This window comes from Sarcophilus harrisii, chromosome 2 (genome assembly GCF_902635505.1).
Source record: "Sarcophilus harrisii chromosome 2, mSarHar1.11, whole genome shotgun sequence".
In the NCBI taxonomy this organism is placed as follows: Eukaryota; Metazoa; Chordata; class Mammalia; order Dasyuromorphia; family Dasyuridae; genus Sarcophilus; species Sarcophilus harrisii.
Window position 1 is genome coordinate 233,937,754 of NC_045427.1, and position 23,150 is coordinate 233,960,903.

Here is a 23,150-nt window from a genome sequence, read left to right on the forward strand (position 1 = left end):
AGCAGTTATTTTATAATTATATTTTGTTTATTATAGGAAGCAAATAAAGGCTATGTTACAAACTGATCATTACTCAAAATGTGTATGTCTCAGGTGGGATTCAATACAAAAAAATGAATTAAGGAATAAGCAGTGCAACAGGAAAAAAATCACTGGATTAGGAAGAGAAAAACTTATATTCAAATTCCATCTCTGCCATTTATATATGGCATCTGCTAAGTCATGTAATCTCTCAAGACCTCAGTTCCCTCATTTGATTTGACTGATCCAGCAGTGTCTCTACTGGATCTATATTCCAAAAAGGTCATAAAAAAGGAAAAAAGACCCACAGATACAAAAATGTTTGTGGCAGCCCTTTTGTGGTGGCAAGGAACTAAAAACTGAATGGATGCCCATCAGTTGGAGAATGGCTGATTAAGTTATGGTATGTGAAAGTAATGGAATATTATTATTCTATAAAAATGATGAACAAACTGATTTTAGAAAGACCTATAAAAATTTACATGAACTGGTATTGAGTGAAACAAAGAGAACCAGGAATGCATTGTGTATAACAGCAAGGCTTGATTCTTCTCAGTGGTTCAGTGATCCAAGGCAATCCCAATAAACTATGGATGGAAAATGCTATCTGCATCCAGAGAGAACTATGGAAACTAAATATAAATCAACATGTGCTATGTTCACCATTTCCTCATTTTCTTCGTTTTTTTCCTCTCTCATGTTTTTTCCCTTTTCTGATTTTTCCCTTGCAACATGATTCATAAAGAAATTTAAAAATGAATGTATATGAATGTCTGACAAAAAATATTGTTTTTACCTATAACTGGGGAAAATAAAAAACATTTTAAAAAAGAAAGAGCTGGACTAAATTTCTTCTAATTCTGACATTTTATAATTATGTAAAAAAAGAAAAAAAAAGCAAATTATCAAAAATCACTGCTAATGTGTGTCAAATGTTAAAGAAAATATTCTAAAAGCTTCATTATGGTGCATATACATATAGCATAGATAAAGTGAAAAAATTATTGGGCATTCAATATAATGAATCATTTTGAGGGAAGCTAAGCATGTTAAATGGAAAACATTCATAGACTGAGTCAATTGACAGTAAAGGAGGAAATTCTTGTAATTTTCAAATAAATGGGCTGCTAAATTTTTGGGGAAACAAACTACTTCAGTAACAAACCTCAAACCATGTGTATAACAGGTTGTTAACAAAATAAAATCGCAAGATATCAAGTCAGTTTTAAAAGCAACCTTTATTCAATTAAACTGTTGTCAAACACTTGTAATGTGACTTAAAAAGAGACGTTAAATTATGCAAGATTTGTCTATTGTCTAGAGTTATTTAGTGCTAGACATCAAAAGTATTTTAAGCCCAATCATTGCAGAGGCAGGTCATTAACCAAACATTCAAAACTCAATCACAGTAAAGCTCAATAAATATTTCTCTTTCAAATTAATATAGATGTTATTTTCTTTTTGCTTCTTCATATATAACTAGCCTTACTGTTACTACTGAAGACAAACAAGGGTTTTACTTTATCTTTTCCGGTTAGTACAAATTAATGATACAAACTGCTAAGATTTTTCTGTAAACTTTCCATCCTCGACAGCAAAATAAGTCAGACTTATCAATTGGGTACATTTTATTGATCTAAAAAAGAGACTTTCCTTTTTGGGAAAGATCTGTCATTGTTTTCTACTCCATATTCAGTATATAATGATAAAAACAAATTTGGGAGGTCTCTAGAACATCAAAATATCTGGATGGAAAGTGAAAGTTTATCATCTGGATATTTTCTATGCAGGCAGAAGATATGTATGTATTCAAAATATTCATATTATTCAAAATTTTTTATTTAAAATGTTTTTCTTAGTGTTTTAGTGGTTTTCAGACTCAAAACTTTCTTTCATTATCTGCTTCTTAACCTGTCTTCTGTGGACTCAAAATATCACTTGAACATTTTTCAGCACAAAACATTTTAAACTTTATAATAATATGAAATGTATTAAGACATACATTCTGAAACTATTAATAACATGGCTAACTTTACTGTCTAAACAAGTTTTCCTAAAGTCAACATTCATATTGTCAAAAGGAAGCGTCATAGCTTTGAAGCAAAATGAACCATTTAAAGGGTCATAATTCATGAATTTTTTTTAAAAAGGCATTTCATTGGAGTTATTTGAAATAATAGTAAAATGTGACAAGTTTCTAACATAACAAAGGTTATAATAATAGCATAGACCAGATTGCAAAATTTACATCTTGTTAATTAATTTACCAACATAAATTAAAAGGTATAGAGCTTCTATATTTGGAACATTTTAAAGAACACATCAAAATCTTGAGAACCTGAATTGACTTATCAATGATTCTGAAACACTGAAAAGACATGCTTAAATTTACCAAAAGTAACTGTTCAATAAAGGAAAAAAGAAAAATTTGGCTCATCATACAGAAATGTAATAGTTAATTTGAAATTGAAATAACATGTCCCATGCAATGAGAAAGTAGGTCAAATATTCCCATGTCAAAAAGACAAGTTAAAAATAAGATAAATTCCTCAAAAACATGTAACTTCATGAATATAATATTTTTCACTTTGCCAATTATCTTTAGAAATATAAACTTGCTTAAATAACAATATGGGTAACAATAGATATGGATTGATGTACAAGTAGCTGATAGCTTAGCTATCTGATATTAAATTTAAGGGAATTTTACATCTGCCTAAAACATAATTAACAGATAATAAAAATTCTAAAAGGTAAATAAATCTCTTTTAAACCTCCATATATATTCTTCATTGTTTTTTAGACTAATTCTTTTTATCATTTTTCATTTCTTATGGAGTCATTTTTCAAGTTATTTCATAACAGTAAGTTAAATAAAAGCATCATTACTAAAAATAGTAATTTAAGGTTTATGGCAGTGTCAGCTTTTACAGAGGAGGTCTATAAATTTTTCTAAGTGCTATACATTTTAAACAGCATGGATTATCTGGAAATACTATGGATTCATGACTACCCGCTACCATAAGATCACACTCAATTTAGTCTACCATCAAAAGAGTAACTTTAATATCATTCTTTATTAACTATAAATTGCTAAGGTCCTAACCTGGATAAGTTTAATGTCTTTGAAGTTAAAATGCTCTGACTCAGAATTGTAAGCCCTTTACAAAATTGATATGAATAACATTAACTTCAGTAGATTTCTAAACACCTTATTCTACCCTCGTAAGTAGGCAAATCTAGGCACCACTATGAACTTTTGAAAAGTTCTTTAAAATTAATTTTCTTAAATGTGTATTCATGCTGTGTTTAGAATTTAGACACTAAAAAAAACCTTTAATTAAAAATGAGGTACTAAAAGAAAATGCAAAATTTTTATCTGCATCACTTATCCATCATGTTGAGGATCATTTCACAAGTCACTTCTGTTTTTGGTTCTTCAACATCTGCTGCCATTCCATATACGACAGGAACAATTTCATTTGGATGATGCTCTATGTTTACAATGGAAGTATCTTCAATTGGCATCTGCTCAACAACTTTATATGAAAAAAGAGACCATATTTGACATTAGCAATGATATGTAATGTAAAATGTAAAATGATATGTAAAATCAGAATTTCCAAACTGCAAATGTGTAAGTTTACACTGAAAAGTAACCTGATCTAAAATATAAAATCAAGTATTTTAAAGCATTAATCCTCGATGATGATAAATACTTTTATTTCTGTGCCCTTAAAATTTGTGTATTAGTTTCAGGCCCCAAAATGATACACTTCAAACATCAGTTGAGTATTGGATTGCATCTTTTTGCTCTAAATAAGAAATATAGTCTAGCAAACCAGTATTTTATTTCATTTATTTCATAACAGTTTAACAATTCAAGTTATTTTTTCCCAAAGTTATATTTCTATTAGAAACAGGACACAGATACTGTAATCAAAAAAGCTGTTACGTTACATTATCTATTACTTCTAGTTTGTCTGCTCAATCAACAAATTTTATTGAGTGCCTGTCATATCCAAGGCATTGGGCTAGGTGTTATGAAGCATATGAAGTATCAGATTTTTGTTCACAATCTTAGGAACCTTAAACCTTGCAATGAGGATTGCCAAAAAAAAAATCATTCTAAATATTTGCAGCACTAGTAACTGTTATTCATACCATTCGATAAACTTTCTTATTGGCCAAGAATGTTCAAGGGACTACTCTGCTTTCCTGCTACAAACATGAGAAGGAAGAACAGCTTCAATTTAAAGTATCAAAAGGGGCTTTTTAAAAAATGCTATTAATCTATATCAATGAGGGGGTTTTAAAGTCATTTCTACTTTCTGTTTAAAAAATGACACTCAACTTAACGTTCAAAAGAGGTCTATCAATAGTTAGACTATTTAAGACTAGTATGCCGAAAAGGAAAATATTCTGTTCTCACCAGTGGAATAAAGTAAAAATATTAGATAATAATCTGAATAAAATGAGAAAAAGCATCAACAACAAAATGAAGCATCTCAATTGCATTGTTCATAATAATTTTATCAATTTTATGCTTTGTTCTGATAGTGAAGGCCACCATAAAATTATCATGGTTATTAGAGTTCTGCTTTGACTACAGTGAAAAGTAGCCAAAATAGGAAGACAGGCTTTTGGCATAGTAGAGAGTGTTCTAGATTTGGAGGCATGAAAAGCTAAATTCAGAATCCATGACACTTGTTAACTGTGCAACTTTAGTCAAACAATTTAGCTTTCCTGAGTCTCAGTTTCATGAATTTTTTTAAAATATTGGGCAGCTGGAAATACATATAATACTGAAATTCATCTTTTACATGAATTACCTTTTAACTTTTCATCATAATAAAAGAGATTAAATTTCAATTAAATCCTTAAATATCTATTCAAAGTTAGCTAATTCTGTCATAACATTCCTATCATAATTGTCTCCAATTTTTTGTCTTTTATTTGTCTCCATCTGAAGAAATTTTGGGGATTCAAAGGAAGTCTGAAAATAGGAAAATAAATATGAAGTGAGATGCATCTTTTGTCTATTTATAAAATATTTTTGACCTTAATCAGCATCAACAATCAAGATAAGCAGTTAGTAACTGTTAACTTTGACCTTTAACAAAGATGTGTTGTTACCAAGTGTCTAAGGCATAATAATAACAATTTAAAAGCATTTAAAATTTACATTAATTTTTGAACTTTAAATGTTTCTCTAATTTTTATTTGTATTAAGAATTTTAGTTGTAAGAGATTACCAACAGATGCTTACATTTCCAAATTTGCTTATTGTATCAAAATTTCTATTATAACTAAACATACGTTTATTACTCATAATAAAATCCCAAGAAATTTTTTAGTAAAAAATTGTGTAATACACTCATTTTTTAAATAAAAGAAAAAAATATAAAAATACATATGCAATTGTAATAATTTATAGTCTTGGGCATCTAGGGCACAGTGGATAGAGCCCTGAAGTGAGGAAGACCTGAGTTCAAATCTAGTCATAGACACTTAATACTTCCTAGTTGTATGAACCTGGGCAAGTCACTTAACTCCAACTGTCTCAGCCAAAAAAAAAAAAAAAAAAAAAAAAAAAAAAAAAAAAAAAAATATATATATATATATATATAGTCTTTGAGTATAAACAATTAAATACTTACTGTAGATGCTTTTAGGCATTATTCTGCTTAGAATATGAATTATATTAAATAAGAGTACTCTACATAATTTATTGATTATCTCTAGAATATCATCATTTAATAATCTCTTACATGAAAATTTAAAATATTCATCAGGTTGACTGAAATGATTCAGAAAAATCACAGAATTTTTTATATAATTTAATTTAAAATCATGCATATTTATACTTCTAGTGATGTATTTAATAACTGAAGAAACTAAATATATAAAAGCATGATTTAAGCTGTTCCTAAAAGCAAACAGGAATGGTCCAACTTATCTGGGAAAATATAAAAACCAGCCTTTACCCTATAATGCCAGAAGATCTATATTGCTATATTTGATCTCATGAATTTCCTATGGCTCATGAAATAGTGTTTACCTTCTTCCTTTGCATCCTGTTTTGGGTCCTTTTGTTTTTTCTTTTTATTTTTCCTTCCTTTTGCTGATGGAATAGACTTTCCTTTCACTGCTTCACAATGCTCAGAATGTTTGCGCATATTATTCTGTTGGTAAAAATAATTCAGTTAGCATAATGAAAGCAACATTATTTTCTGACTTTTTAGTAAAATATTTATGATCTAAGACATAAATACTGAGAAAACTGGGTCATATCAACCTTTAACCATTTGTACAAATAAAGATGATACTATTTATTACTATAGATATTTTTATTCATGTAGCTGAATAGTTTTGTTTTGTAGAATTTACAGAATTATGAAGATTCTGTAAAAATGAATAAAAACCCCAAAACTTTGCCTATAAGGAATTTTCAACTCACATAAAATAGCATTTGCTGAAATGGTCTATCATACCATTGCTTAATAAATACTGTTATGAAAACAAGAAAGTGAAGTTAAACTTAAAGAGCTATGAATGTGTAGGAGGAATAAGAAGAAATTCCTATCATTTGATAAAACAACATATGGTGTAGCAAGATAGAAAAGATTTTTGTTGCTAAAAAAGTGGAGCAGATTTATTCAAAGTGTGGCAAGAGAATTCTCCAAAAAAAAAAAAACAAAAACCCAAAACATTCAACATACCAGGGGGAATATTCAAGACAAAGTACTTCAGTAAAGGGGAATCATTTTCATGAGGAACATGGGTCTTGTTTTACAACAGAAGTAAATACTTCATTAAGAGTCACTTTGCAGCCAGATTTTCTGGAATGTGTCTATTCCATAAAACAAAAGATAGCATTAAACTAATTCCTGATCTCAAAGATTACAGCCTGTGGTTAAAGCAGGATGACAACATCCTGTCAGAGATGAAGGACAGAGGGGATGCTACAGACAGTGTTCCACAGCCCTCCTCCCGTTAGTGAGACACGAATGCAAACCTCAGGCTTCCTTCAGACTTTCTCTGCACTGGGTCAGAACACCTTAGAGACAACTCTCTCTAACCCTCTGAATTTACAGGTGAGAAAATGAGACCCCCACAAAGAATGACCTGCTCAATATTGCAGTTTGTTACTAGGAGGACCATTATTTAAATCCAGTTCTCTGGACTCCTGGTCCAGTGCTCTGTTATTGCATGATAAAATTATATATAAAAAAAACTATGCATATTCAATTTTAGCTACCAGGTAAGATGTAATAGAAGTACTAGTACCCTTTTCTAATTTTCTTCTGAACCCAGCCAGATATATCAATTTTAATGTGAGATGATTCTTCTAACACTGGGATTTCCATCCAAAATTGCTTTAAGAAAAAATGAGAAAAAAGCATGGGGTAGGTCTTGATGGAGTCAGACTTCCTAGCGGTTAGTACAGTCCCATAAAGTATGTAAAATATTTAAATAAAAAGTTATGATTTGGGGAAAGCTTTTCAACAGCTTTATCTTTGTGCATGACTTACTTGTTATCAAGTTTTAGAGTGCTATGTATGTACTTTGATAATACATGTAAAATTTCCATTTTTATCTAAACATTAAGATGTTCATACCTTTTGACCTAGTGTTCCCACCACTAAGTATCAATTACAGAAAAAAAAACCATATACTACAAAAATCCATAGCAACCTTTGGAAGTAGCAAAACAACTGAAAAAACAAAGTAGGTGCCCATAATTTGGGGAAGTGGTTGAACAAATTATCGTGTATGAATATAATGGAATATTGTGTTGGAAGAAACTAAGAATAAGATAAATTGCTGCAGAATGAAGACTTTAGAACCAGGAAAACAATACATACAACTACAATAATAATATAAACGAAAACAACACTAAAAGACTTAGAAATTAGATTAAATGCAATTACTAATACTCATTCCAAAGGGTCATTGATGGGACATTTCCCTCCTGTCAGTAAAAAGGTGACAGACTATGAATGGGAAATATTGCATGTATTGTTTGACTCAATTACTACATCCGTTGGTTCTGATCGACTGTTTTTCTTTGTTATAAGGGAAGAAGGTAATTACTGAGAAGTAACTTGTAAAAAACAAAAAGGATCAATAAAATAAAAAAAATTCCAAACCTTAAAACCAACAAAGCTAGAGCAAAAAAGCATTTTATAATTACATTTTATAATATTAAAAGTATCTAAACTGTGTGCCTTAGAATAATATAGGTATAGTAGATGTGATTAGTGCCCTCCAAAACTTTTCTGATAGAGAAAAGTATGGTACTCATCTTTGTCATAACAGAATCTTTCCTTAAATTATCTTACCCATCGTGAAAAACCTTTGCCACATTTGGGGCATTCATAAACAGTTGGTATGAAATTTTTATCATGGTATTTCTTGAAATGAACATTCAGAAGTTGTTTCTGCCTGAAACATTTATTGCAGGAAAGGCAGGTGAATGGTTTCTCTCCTGTGTGGGTACGTTTATGCACTGTCATGTGCCGCTCCTACAAGGAAAAAATCCAAGTAAGCAAAAAATCCTAAAACAGTAGTCATTCCATGTATTATATATACTTGGATTATTTTCTCTCAAAGAAGTTAGAATAGTAATCAGTAAATAATATATCCTCAATAAGTACTTGGTTGATTCCAATTGTGAATGATCTCAGAAAAATCTTCCCCAAAAAGACTGATTAAAGACTTGCACACAAGATAATGTTTGTTTGTTTTTTTTTTAAGAATTTATTTTCTCCTTGCCCTTTAGGAGCTAACCACACAAGTTATATAGTATATCTTGTAGTTTCATTACTTGTTGATTTTCTAATTTTCTATGCAGTCCTGTAATTGAACCTCACATTAATGTCTTTCCCTTAAAAAAAAAACTGGTTTTGGATACTAATTACTGTATTTATACTTATATGAATTTATATTGCTAAAGTAAATATGCAACTTAATAAATTATATAGTGATGCTGAGTTTGTTAAATTTATTTAACTTTAAAATCAGAAGACCTCTAGCATTGTACCAAAAATGGCATATTCTCTCAAAGATTACTATAAATAATTTTTAAAACATCCTAAAAAGTAAATTCTACCTAATACATCTGGTAAAAATTTGAAAGGAATTCATGAATTTTTTTGAATTACAACTCAATATCCAGTTACCTTGAGTAGTGGACATCTTAAATTTCATGCTAAGAAATTAAAGTTTCATTTAGCTAGTAATGGGAAACTGCAGAGAGTTTTTTCAGCAGCAGACTACAGAGATTTGGAAAGCAGGATGGATTGAGGCTAGAGGGGACAAAGAAACCGGAGGCAAAGGTATTATAATAATCTAAGCTAACAGAAAAAAGTGCCTTAATTAGTGTGGCAATCTAAGTAAGAATGGGAATGAGGATCTGAATAAAAGAGATATTGTGAATCTATAGGACTCAGCTACTAACAGAATGTGGAAATCAAGGCAGAGGAAGGACTCTAAGGTGACTCCAAAGCATCAGGCTTATAGGAGGCTTAGAAAGATGGTAACATTGGCAGGAATCAGAAAAAGTGGATCTTTTGGAGGTGGGATAAAGGTGGGCACTAATTAATATTTTATGATCCTTTTTTAACTTCACAATCAATGGCAAAAATATCTTTAATAGGAGATCCATTTTAAAGTACCAGTTTGTGGAAGGTTTCTCATTATTCTGAAATATTTAAGTGGATTGAGGATCTCCTCCAAATGGATATTCTTTCCAATGATGCCCCCACCCTGCGTGTATCCTCCTCCCCTAAGTTCACCATGGAGGGGAGGGCAGGTGGTCGGGGGGAGGTCAATTCAATATTCTATGGGTAATCCTGAAATAGCCCTTACAAATAGAAGCGAGTCACTGGGAGCCAAAGGCCAGAGCACGCCTGCCATGTGCCCCAACTTACCCCCGCACACAACGTACCTGCTTGCAGGCATAGTTGCAGTCGTCACATTTGAACCTCTTCTCATTTCTGTGAGTTTTCTGGTGCTGGATGAGGGCATAGCGCTCGTGAAATACAGCGGGGCAGTAACGGCACTTCATCTCAGTAGCTTTGTAGGAGTGCAGGTTTCGCAAATGGACACCTAAAAATGTCACAAGTGTCCCGGTAAGATTGGAAGATTTTTCTCTAATTTAACCATCTACTAGAATCTCATTTCAGTAACATTCATCTCTTGAGCATGGAATTTAGTATTAGAATAGTTATTTTTCACATGTTCATTGCCTATAGAATCAGGATAGTTTTAAAAACTAAGTTTTTCATATACATTCTCCACCTTCTAGGAAAATGAGGTTGCTTTCTTTTATTTTAAAATTTAAGATTATGTTTGAAAATTGTTAGTTTATATTCTCAAGATTCAAGCACTAAAAATACTATGTAAGCTACAACCAAATGTCACTTCATGTGTCTCTTCTCATTGATATGTTTATCAAGATCTGATTAAGCATGCTGTATTGTGATTTTTGCTCAATTGAATCAGGCTTTTAGGCATGACAATTCTGTTCTACTTTGTGTAAGAAGCCAAACAAAAAGCTGATAATTGCATAGCTTTGATACGTCCCACTTATGCTGACTCATACTTATTCAAATAGCTTCTGTTTCCTATAAAGTAATTTGCATGCCAATTTACTAGGTTAAACAACCAACTTAACTTGGGAAATATGGAATACGAGTATTCCTTCCACATTGCAACTGTCTCCATCTTGGTTTGTATATGTCATGGGTTGGCATAAGAAATGAATTGGGAATTGTCTGGGAGTTTTGAAGAAGGCAAAGATTACACAAAGTCTATGAATAAATACTTAACCCAAATCTGAGAGTAATTTACAATTTTATAATACTGGAAATAACTCATAAAAGGAAAAGGAAAAATGCACAATTTTTCTCTGGGACAAAGGGAGAGTCAAAAATTTACTCACATTTTCCAAATCACGGGGGCATAAAGTTCCCTTTAATCTTAATGAAATGGAAAGGACAACTATATAATAAGTCCCAACTTTTAGGACTCCACATATAAACTATTAATGGAATGTGATATACACAATCCTGTTTCCTAAGACAACATGAGAAAAATATCCTTAGGGTTTTCTCAGTAACCTAATTTTAAAAATTCACGTTCTTTTTAAAGTTCCATTGGGAAATGATTACACAGTTTCATACTCACTGTGTTAGAATGTTCATAATTAAACATAAAAGTGTTATATACATATATGTATGCCTGCTTACACGTAACATTATTATACACACATATTTATGCACATACTTCTCTATCTTTGGAGTTAAGGATACCTTAGACCACTAAACTGATCAATTTGTATAACATAAAATATTAAATGTTTGGTAAAATGTTAATAAGAAGTCTCTGTAGCATGAATTTTTGAAGAGGAAGAAGAAAAAGACCAAAGAGAGATAAAGACATTTTATGAAAACTCATTGGAAATGCTTATCTATTAGAAGCATTATGACATCAAAGATTAAACTTTTAAACACTGACCAACTAATTGATAAAAATTATAATGGCAGTAGAGAAGGGCTATTATTTAACAATTATCAAAGAAAAACAGTAATAAAGAAACAGTACTGCTTGAGGAATGATGATCTGATGTTAACAGATAACAAAGAGAATGGAGAACTACTCTTACTCCTATTTGATGCCCATATTTTTCATCAGTTGGAATCTTTCTAAGACTCAAACATTTCAAAAGAATGTGATTATGAGAAACCTGAAGCACAAAGTAAATTAAAATACAGTATTAATTAAAATAAGAAATAAGTTTAATTTTTTCAGGACTGAATAAATTACATCTAAAGCACTGAAAAAAAATTGTCCATGTGTTCAAAAGCTTCTATTTATATTTGAGACACAGAAAACAAAAACTGGAAGCAAACTTTTCAAAATCTAAAGAAAGGTAGATTTTAGAAATAGACTAGTGAGCATGATTCAAAATAACAAACAAAATTTTCTAGATTGGATTTTTTTTGTTTGTTTTGGTGAGACAACTGGGGTTAAGTGACTTGCTCAGGATCACACAGCTAGTATTAAATGTCTTGAGGCCAGATTTGAACGGAGGTCCTTCTGAATCCAGGGTCGGGACTCTTTCACTGCTCCATCTAGCTGCCCCTGGAATGAATTTTTCAAGAGATTGTTAAATAAATTCAAGGTACTTAATGTAAATGTCCACTTCATCTAATAATGAGCTAACGTAATAATTTCCTTTTTTGGAGGAGCCAACTAGATCAGGGAGAAGTGTCATTATACTGATTGTTGTAAGACATCCAAGAGATACTTGTGGGCAATCCCTAAATTGGAAGTCAAGAAACCTGGGGTTCTAGTTCTGATGGTGTCACTTATGTTGTGGTATATTTGACTTCTAGGCCTTCGCATTCTCATAATATAAAACAAAGAGTCAGTGGAGAGCACAAAGGTTAGATTTCTCTCATTCTGTTTAGATATAAAAAGATAAAGTTTTATAAACTCTAAGTTAGAGAAATGTGAGCTAGATGGAAGTATTGTTATATGGATTCACAGATCCCTGTGCCACAGAATAAATGATTTCAGGGAGCAATGCCAGGAGAGGGAACATATAAACCCGAGAGGAATCACAAGCAAATATTCAAAAAGTTCTTGGAAAGTTAAATATGTGGGCCCAGAGTTTCTTTAAAAAAAAAAACTACCCAAGGAGGGGAAAGAAGAGGTGTCTGAGCTTCCTGACAGCTCTGTGGATACAACTAGGTGCAGGGCTGTGGCAGACATTGTGCAAACTTAGGCCGCATTAACAGAAACCCAACATCCACTGATCAGAACAAATCGGAGATCCTACATACTGCTCTGGGGGTTCCAAGGCAATGACAAAAGGAAGTTCACTTTGCAAAGGCAGCCATGACTTGAAGGGTCTAGAAAGTCTCCATATAAGAAATGCTGAATGACTGAAGATGTGCAGTCTGAAGAACAGAAGACTTAGGGGAAAAAAATAGCTGTCTTCAAGGGATGTTGTGGGAAAATGACTCTCTATAGCAGAGGGCTGAACTAGAATTCCTAGGTGGGAGTTAGTGAGGTAGACACTACCTGATAGGAGATTGTTTAAAATAATTGTCACCATCCAAAAATGGCACAGGCTTGTGAGGTAATAAGTTTGTCATTACTGGAAATGGTTGAGCAGCAGTTTAGTGCAAAGGCCATCATTTCCTGCTTATGCCAAGGGACTTGTATGAGCTGTTCTCTAAGATCCTTTCTAATTCAAAGAATCATGATCGTCATATACTTGAATCTTTTAAGAAAGATGTAAATAATTCTAAAACCCCTGAATATCATTAGTTAATTATTTTTCAGTATTAATTATAAAAGTACCCAATCTTGATCCTTATGAACTCCAATTTCCACAACTGAATCATGTTAATAATTTAATAATTCAAATTAATACTTTAAATTTAACCAAACTGATTAAATGACTTTGAATATTAATTCAAAAATCTCAAAAGCCAACGAGAAAGACGCTACTATGGAGGCTACTGGTTCAGAGGTCGAGACCAGCCTTCTGGTCTCCTTTTCCCCAGCCTTGGGAAGTCTGCTTCTAGGCTCAGCATCTCCATCTGTGTGAAATGGAGGCAGTCACGCTCCTGCTGCCCTTCAATGCTCCTTGCAAAGATCCATAAAACAACACACCAGGAAGAGCAAACTCAGCTCTGTAGATGTGAGGATTGGAAAAAGCATGTACTTGTCACTCTGGCCACCAGGTGGCACCAGATCACTTTGTGAAAAAAGACTTAACACATGTGAGAAGGAAAATGAATGTAAATCTGACTGAAACCATCAGCTACTCACGAAGGTCGCTCTTTCTTGCAATGACTGTAGAGCAGTGTGGACATTGATGTTTGGGGACATTTTCACTGTGCTTCTGCAGTATGTGTATTTTCATGGTACCACTCTGGGTGAATCTGGCATGGCAGACGTAGCATTCGTAAGGTTTTTCACCTATGATTCAATGTGACAGATAAAATGTCAGGGTTACATGTGTCCAGTGTGACTTCTAACCATCTCAGAAAGGAGGGAAGGGAAGGAAAAGAAACAGAATCTGGAACTCAAAACTTAAAAAAGTTTGAAATTGTTTTAATGTGTAATTGGGGAAAAAACAAAATATTTTTTAAATAAATAAATGGCTCTAGTAAGACACATTGTGGTCCAATGCAGTCCAACTAATTTAAACAAAGAGCTAATAAAATTGTATTTCTGCTAAATATGCAAGGCACTGAGAATAAAAAACCAATATAATTTTAAACCCCAGATCTCAAGGAACCCATACCCATAAGCTATTGTGAGGGATTCAACATAAGTAAATTCAGGATAATATTAGGGGGGGGGGAAACATTCTAATAAATGGGAGGGATAAATGGAAGATAAGATACTAGTTTCTAGCCAGCATTTGTTTATCCTTCCATTCCTTAGCCTGTTTATTTGAATATCTTTTTGATGTGCTAGATACCTAATTAAATCAGCTGCCTTCAGTTAAATTAAAAGGATATAGATTTAGAGTTGAAAGGGATTTAAGAAGTAGAATCCAACCCTATAAAACAAAGGATATAGGTGATTATTGAAAAAAAAAAGCAGCTATTTATATGGTTTTTGATTCACTAAATAATAATTCAGTAATTTCAGTGGTGCACAATTACCTAAGTAAACTTGAAAAGTAAACTTTACAGATTCATTTTGGAAGTTTTGTTTTAAGTATTACAAGAATTCAAAAAAGCAAACTTCAAAAAAAGAAACAAAAATTCAGAAAAAACATTTTGTAGTCTTACATGAGTATACTTTAAGCTCAAATTAATAGGGACATGTGACTATTCTTGATGTTTAAACACATACTATTATTACATATTAATTATAATTACACATTTATATATAATTACATATACAAATGTCACTTAATTAAATTATTAATTAATAAATATATAATTATATAATAAACTTATTAAACATTAAAATCTAAATCTCAAAATTTAAGATTCTGGAAATAATTTTTTAGCAGAACTAACATTAGATTTGGAATCAGAATTGGTAGACAGAAGATTTGTGTTTAAATCTCAGTTCTTGTTACTGTGTGACCTTTGATGAGTCTTTTAAATTCTCTGGGCCTTCTTTAGTTCTTTTGTAAAATTAAAAGATTGCACTAAATCATTTATGAGACACTTTCAGCTCCAAATATATGATCTATAATTATTCTATAATTATAATTGAATCTAGAATTAGTATAGATAATTATTCTATGAAATATCTACATAAATTCTAAATTCTATTATAATAGTACAATTATTCTAGAATTAATCCATAGTTATCCCTATTACATTTGAACATGATATTACTTGATTGAACTTAAATATGAAAAACATTTTACCTGAATGAGTTCTCATGTGTCTTTTCAGTTTATAGGTATCTTTGCTAGCATAGCTACAGAGACAACAGTGAAAAGGGCGTTCTCCAGTATGTGAACGTATGTGACGTTTCAATTTGCTTGCCTAATATACAAGTGAAAGACACAAAAAGAGAAATTTTGTTGTAAAACCAAAAATTGGAAAAAAAATTATGTCTTTAAAATATCCAATAATACTTTTGTGTTGAAGTAAATTATTTTTCTTTCAATCAAAACATTTAATATAAATAATTGAAAAGTAAATTAAAAACTATAATACATTGTATGTGGCATTTTATTTTGTAATCAGCAGATGTACAATAGTAGATTAAAATCTACTTCTAACCAACCTTATTATTCGCTTTCACTTTATAAAGGAAAATTTCAGTTTTAGCTACTCAATTGCCTGCATTTTATTTTGTTTCTATGGTAGCATATGCTTAAACACTTGCAAAGTTTATATTATATTATAGAAGCACAAAGGCAAAAAGCCATCAAGTTTTAACTCCCTTAATGTTATCAGAATTTTTTAATCTTTCAAATTATTAGACCCTGTATAGGACAAGATAATAATATATAGAGAACGTTATATCCACAACTTCTTGCATCCCTATTTCAAAGACACTTTTGTTTTAAGGATGTAAGAGGCAGTTGTGGTGTGGCCCTTAAGCCATGAGAGTTCCTTCTCCATTTGATCTGGGACAAGGGCAAGTAGATGTAGGTAACTATAGAGAAGGAGAGAGATAACTTGCACTGAGTAGAGGTTTTTTGCCCCCCCCCCACCTGATAGTTTTCTGTGCCAGTGAAATCACTGGTTTATTTTCTATCCCAAACCTAACAAGGTAGAAGTCACTGTGGGGGAAATTTCCACACAGAGACCTCTATACAAATTAAATCAACAGAATTAACTAAATTAAATTAAAATTAAATAAAAATAACAATAATAAATAAAAACAATAAATTTAAAAATGAAACAGTCTAAGGATAATTAATTGAAATTAGATAATTAAAAGAATATACTGACACAAATTTATTCTATTAAGGAACCACCTAAAGCAAATGAATTGAAAACCCTTTCTATAATCTTTCTTTGTGCTTTACTGCATCTCTAAATCTTTTTGAGCTCTTACTTCTCCTTCTCTGTTACACATTTTAAAGAGAATTAGCAATATTATATTCTGATTGTACTATAGCAACAAAAGTGTAATAAAGGAGGGAAAAATCCCATATGTTATTATTTAGCTAATTTCCTTTGGTCCTTAAGAACCTTTATGCCAGACTGTAGATATATCGTTGTCTATTCAGAATTCACCCAGAGGCTAGGAACAGTCTTTATGTTATACATAATTCCAGTAGTCATTACCAACAGAAGTACTATAATCTTTGTCTATATTGAGCATCTCTGGTCTATCTGTAGTACCTGATATCTATGGGACAAAAAGTGAGCATGCAGAAATTCAAAAGATGTAAAAGAGCAGAAAATTTTAAAAAAAAGTAAAGCAACTAAATTTCTTCAGGAAGGATAAAGTTGTATAACAATTCTATATATTTTCAAGTATATGAAGTGGTAGAACAAGAGAAAACTGGTTTAATCTACGGTATGGTATTGTATCACTTAAATATAAGGACAATTTTCCTAACAGTGAGTATAGAATCTCCTTTTCTGGATGAGATCCAATCAAGCTTTTGACTTCTTTTCTTGTGGTATATTGAGGGTAGAGGAGGAAAAGGAAATGGGAGCCCAGAGAAGCTACCAACTCTGAAGTTGTTGTCCATGGCAAGGAGTAAGATACACTAAGGAACAAGATGATGGCAACCAAACCTACATAGAATGCAAGATGTGATCTGGGACTCTGGGGACAGACTGTCATCTTTCTGGCGTGGTTTAAGAGCAGAACTGACAGAAAGCAAAGTGATAAGATCATGTGACTACCCACTTTTCTTTAATTCCCCAAATTCCCATGTAGTTACATTTCAAAAAATTTAGGTTTTTGACTTTATGATAAAGTTATAAAGTTTCTGTCTTTAGTGTGGTTGCAAAACATTTTTTAAAAAAAGTTATTTTAGATTCTGGTAACATGTATGCTTGGGAAACTATAGCACTATGTAATTATGTTCATTTTAAAGTAGCATGCTTCTCTTTCTGTCAGTCTCAGTACACTGTTCCAATGTACTTTTCCCTAAATATTTTTCTGATAATAGATGAAGCTTAATTTTGTTTTGCTGTCATTTTACTTGAAAAGTGAGACTGCTGCTATGTATAAGTGAAATGTAATTTCTCTTTTGTGAAATGATTGTGACATACAAGGCTAAATGTTAAAATGGCAACATTCCTGTAACTGAAAGTAGAAAATAGCTCTGCTTGATGTTATGCTTTTGGAAACTTGTCCTTAATTTGAAAGAAGCAAATGGTCAATTCCAATTATAACTGATTTGTGCTCAGAAATTCAGACTAAACACACTTCAAAAGATTAGATAAAATATATTTTGAAGACTTCTTAACAATGAATACAAAGGAATTCTACCTTAAAATATTTAGCAAAACACTATGAAGTGATGTCTTGTATTTCTTAAACATAGTTTCATTCTGAAAATATATTAAAAACAACTACAAATTCATGATACATGTTAAAACCATGTCTTATTACACTGAAATCTCAGACTGAGAGAATCGCTCATTTCAAAAGCAAAGCAAATAGTCTCAAATTCCATTACAGGTTAGTTTTTCTAGATTTTAGTTAGTTAGCATAAGTATATAAATATGGCATTTGTGTACAACTTCTCTTCTTTACTGTTCCATTTAAACTTTATAAAACATTTTAAATGGTTTATTATTTATTGTATTGTTTTTTAAAAGTTAGTCAAGCTGTATAAATCATCATTTTGGTTTATATCACTATTAAAAATTAAAAAGCATATCTGCTATAAAATTTCTTACAAGATAATAGTAAACTTTAAGCATATGAAAAGTATGATAAAGCACCTATAATGGCACTTACTTCTACACTAGCATATTTGCACATTGAACATTTAAATGGCTTCTCATGAGTATGTTTGTAACGTCTGTGTCGCACAAGTTCACCACTAGTCACGAATGCCATATCACAGTCGCTGCATTTATATGGTCTAGTGCCTGTAAAAAACAAATGTTTTTCTACTTTAAAATTTTGTGAATGAAGTTTACTCATTAAGTTTTCCAGCTATAAATCAGTAATATGGAGATATGAGAGCATGCTGAATTTTAAACAGCTCAAAAAATTTTACAATGCTAAATCATAAGGCATCAATAAAATGGGATAATATTTCAGGTCTGAACAAAGAACATTTTCTTTGGATGAATCTAAACCCTAACCCTAAGTTATTTCATTCTGGGATTACTGATTTTAATACTTAAAAAGAGAAAATTTTAAAAACATAGCACTATTATCTCTTGAATCCTCCCCCTTCCTAATTTCCACAATGAGAAAAGAGTATCTTGAACACTTTGATTTAAAGTATTTAGTTTATAGCCTTATTTGATATTGATGCAGTACATTGGCACATTCTCCAAATTTAATTCACTTTTGTGAGTGTAAAATCATAAACTATTAGACATCCTACACAAACATACATAGGTATTCGTCTATTCTTTCCTCTCCCAGGACCAATCTCCTTTTTAACTTTCTCTCTCCTGAACATGTATAATTAACCTCTGACATATACACTCCTCTTTAAGAGAGCAATATCCCATTCCTGGGGGTCTTCAAACTTTTTCATCCACTTGGGAACTGTCTTCCCTTCTTTCCTTCTTGTCTCCTTTGCATCAACAGCTATTCAAATCAGTTTTCCTATGGCCTTAAGTTGCAACTCCTTTTCAAAAGTAGGATTTTTGATCAATCAGTAAGTATGACTCACTTGTATTCTATTTTTGGATAATTTTAAGAACTTATTTGCAAACCTGAGTATGCTACTTATCTCTTGGCTTTGAGATGCTCTAATCCTAGTGTAACATGCAATTCTTACTCTCCTCCTGTAATAAGATTCTGTGGAGAAGATGAAGTTTGTTGGGTTTAGAGAGTCATCAATGCATTTCCCCCTTGTCTTACCTGTATGTGTATTCACGTGATTCCGCAGAAGAGTGACAGTACGGAAGGCTTTCAGACAGAGATGACACATATGAGGTTTTTCATCAGAGTGAGTTTTCATGTGACGATTAAAACTTGAGATTCTAGAAGAGGTGAATATGCAGATTTCACAATGGAAGGTTCGTTTCATTCCTATGAGATAAAAAATATTACACTTACATTCAATTATAAAGAAATGTTCTTTATTCTGGAAAAATGTGCTTACCATTAAATTAAATTAAATTAATTATATGTAAACAATTAGGGAGAGAAAAAAAAATCTCTTGCATTATAAGCACCAAACATCAAGTTAATTATAAAATTAATTTATTTATTATTTTAAAATATATGTGATTTCATCAACATGTATACTTTTAAATCCCTGTCTGTAGTGAGGGATGCAACTCACAATACCTTAGAGTTTATTTGATCACAGGATCATAATTTTAAAACTAGAAGGGACTCCAGAAGCCATTTAATTCAACCCTCATATTTACATTTTAAATATGAGGCACCTAATGTCAGGCAGTTTAAGTGACTTGGTCAAGGTTATATTGGCTAGTTATCATCAGTAGTGGCATAAGCAGTTTTTATGGTTAAAAAAAAAAATCATTGGTTGAAGGATAATTTTCCAGTGATAAAATCTTCAGTCTTAAGCTAGTTTTCTATTTCTTAAAACAATAATTTGATTGGTGATCTAAATATGCATTTATTCACAGCCTTTGCAACTTGTCAAATTAGTATTCTGCCAGGATAATCTTTCAGAAAATATCCCTTTTACACTAAGATGGAACTATAAAATTTGTACTCAAAAAAATTAATGTGTATTTACTACTTTCTAATCAATTAAATAATCAACAAATGTTTATTATCGTGATTTGGTGATAATGCTCCAATAGCCATAACAGCAAAATGTGAACTCTGGCAGACTGTACAAGGCTGAAATGGGTCCAAATATAAGTCCAACAAGAGATCACATGTATTATCTAAACACCAGAATAGCTAAGTTCAGATGGATTTTTACCACCAAAGTGTTGACAATCTGTTGACAAACTTTTTTGGTCAAACCAATTTATGAAATCATCTGTTATGGCACAGAAGGGGCTGTGCTCAGCATAGGAGTATCTCTAAAAGTGAAAATGAGGATCTTTAAAACAGTAAAGCAAAAAAAATTAAAGTAATTATTTAAAATTTTTTTATTTTTAAAATTGTTATTTTTTAATTTTAAAAAAATATTGAAATTAAAGTAACATAAAATATTAAAGTGAATATATTCAGAAGGAATTATTATTTAAAATTCTTTCAACTGTGAATAATTGAGAGAATAATTTTCCTTAAATTCCAATCCAACTGCTCCATAAAAATTCTTGATTAATGACCTGTGAAATAAAATAACAAAAATAACTGATTTCTTCAGATGATACTAATAATTCAGAAATGTAGACTCTCTTGTTATTCAGGTTGAGAACAGCAAAATTAATTGCTTTTGCTGTGGCATATGTAAATCACTTTAAAAAAAAAGAATTTAGCTAAACATATCATTAAATAGCATATACTAATGGAACTGAATTGAATATATCCACTATGTTTTGCTCTAAACAAAACAAATTAAATAGGATCTAAAAATCTAAACAAAGGAGTTATATAGCACTCCAAATAAAAAGCTATCAATATTGATAAATCCAAAAAATTGGATTTGTTTTGTTTTGATGTATACATGAAACATTCAAGGTGTTAACGTGTGAAACCTATCCTGTGCAAATAAGCGCCAGGGTAAAATAGAAAGTTTACTCTGAGAACAAATCATACCTGCATTTCTGCTGCAATTTTAAAGTAAATCTATAATCAGTTAAAACATCTTTTTAGCTTTTTAAAAAATATTAATTTATTCAAAAAGTTAACTTGGCAGCTAGCTTTGAAATTAGAAGACTGTGTTCAAGTGCTATTTTTGACAAGCAAGCCACTTAACCTCTGAGTGCCTTGGGCAATTCTCTATAACAATAAATCAAAGAAGAGTTATGATCTTTATCCATATTGGAAATTTCCATAGATTATGCATGAATGAAAAAAATTCTTGAGTTGATCAAATATCCATTTGTCATCTATTTTTAATATTTTGAAGACAATTAAAATTTACCTACTTATAAAATCACTCACTTTACATAATATAAATTACTTTAATTTTGCCTACCTTTTGACTTTGCTTGATTTTTTGCAGTTCCAGAGACCTCATCAATGTCTTGTTCTGATGAATGTACATCCTCATGCTCTTCAATTTCTGAGTTGGCTGGTAACAGAATGATTTCTTCCTTTTCTCCCTCTCTGAGTTTTTCAAAAGTAAATATTTCTTCCTTTTGATCAGTAAATTCTCTTTCTTCACATAACTGCTGGACCTCCCCTTCTTCAGCCCCATATATACCTTTGTCTTTATCCTAATAAAGAAAAATACAATCATTTACAAAAATATCAAACTTGTTCAGATTTAATACATTAACTTAGTATTTCCCAATCTTAAACATAAATAAAAACATGATATTTTCAATGCTAAAATGCATCTACAATATTCAAGTAGGCAATTTATGCACTCTCCCATCTCAAGTATATGTAACATGTACTTCCCTTTATGTGACACTTTAAGTAGATTTGCTTTTTAATTGAAAAAAAAATCACATCACTAATTCTGCAGAGAATAACTAAAAGTTGTTGCCCTTAAGAAAGCTGTATATAATAAAAGTTTTCTACCTTTATTAATTCTGTGTTTTCATCTAGTGGTGAGTTAACTGTCAATTTATCTTCTTCACTGGAAACTTCAACACTTTCTTCCACAACATTAATCTCCATCACCTCCATTTCATGAAGCGAAAAGACCTCTTCCTGAATGCTTATTGCAACACACTGGTGCAAATTCTGGTGCGGTATCTCATTTAACTCCGCTTGAACATTGATGTCTTGCTGCAACACTAGTAGGGATTGTAAGCCACTTTCTCCCTGCTGCACCATGACGTGCATTCCTTCTGCTGGCTGCACCGTCAACTGGCTCATCTCCTGGTGGTCGGTTTCATCTGTGGCAAAATGCACAGTTTGCAAGGTAAGTATGTGCTTCTCATTCTCTTCATTTGAGGGAGCCAATTCCAACTCCCCTTCCACAATCTTGGCTTGAAGGACTCCATAGGAGCAGTCCACCTCAAGGCCACAGCTGCTCTGCCTCTCCTTTAGCTTAGACACCTTGTCTACATCATTTTCTTTGGCCTTTTCCTGGATCACATCAGTGCCTTTTATCTTAGTGAACTGTTCCGGTGAGGCGGAGGCTTCCGTCCCCATTCTGGAGGCCTATTTCAGGGAAACCAAGAAGTCTGTGTCAGGGGCGCCCCGGGATCTTGCATTTGCAATTTCCCAGGCCTGATTTCTGCGCCCCCACACAGAGCCTGCCTTAAAATAGGAGCCATCACTTTCTTAAAACTGAGCCAGCCCTTCAGCTCAAACCAGGTCAGGTCAGGCCTTTAGCTCACTGGGCTGCTAACCCAGGCAGGTCAACTGCCTTCCTTGCGCAAAAAAGCACTGGCTCATTGCCTTACACCAAGAAGGACTGGTCA

At 31.8% G+C, this 23,150-nt stretch overlaps 1 protein-coding gene across 1 annotated transcript; it reads right to left on the minus strand.

Moving 5' to 3' along the window:
- Nucleotides 1–1,190: 1,190 nt before the first annotated feature.
- On the minus strand, nt 1,191–22,883 carry CTCFL (CCCTC-binding factor like). Its single transcript, XM_012539675.2, has 10 exons — nt 22,300–22,883; nt 21,749–21,989; nt 19,540–19,710; nt 18,454–18,587; nt 15,440–15,560; nt 13,873–14,022; nt 9,974–10,134; nt 8,367–8,549; nt 6,083–6,206; nt 1,191–3,560 (listed from the first exon to the last, which is right to left on the minus strand). The coding sequence occupies exons 1-10, from the start codon at nt 22,876–22,878 to the stop codon at nt 3,406–3,408; spliced, it is 2,019 nt and encodes a 672-aa protein (XP_012395129.1). The 5' UTR covers nt 22,879–22,883; the 3' UTR covers nt 1,191–3,405.
- Between the last annotated feature and the right edge of the window lie 267 nt (nt 22,884–23,150).

Excerpts from the sequence above, each read along its gene's own strand:
- CTCFL (XM_012539675.2), bottom strand. The coding sequence starts at position 22,878 with ATGGGGACGGAAGCCTCCGCCTCACCGGAACAGTTCACTAAGATAAAA. Across the intron at positions 21,990-22,299 it reads AAAACACAGAATTAATAAAG|GATAAAGACAAAGGTATATA; the intron begins GTAGAAAACTTT and ends TTTCTTTATTAG. Across the intron at positions 15,561-18,453 it reads GCAAATATGCTAGTGTAGAA|GCAAGCAAATTGAAACGTCA; the intron begins GTAAGTGCCATT and ends CTTGTATATTAG.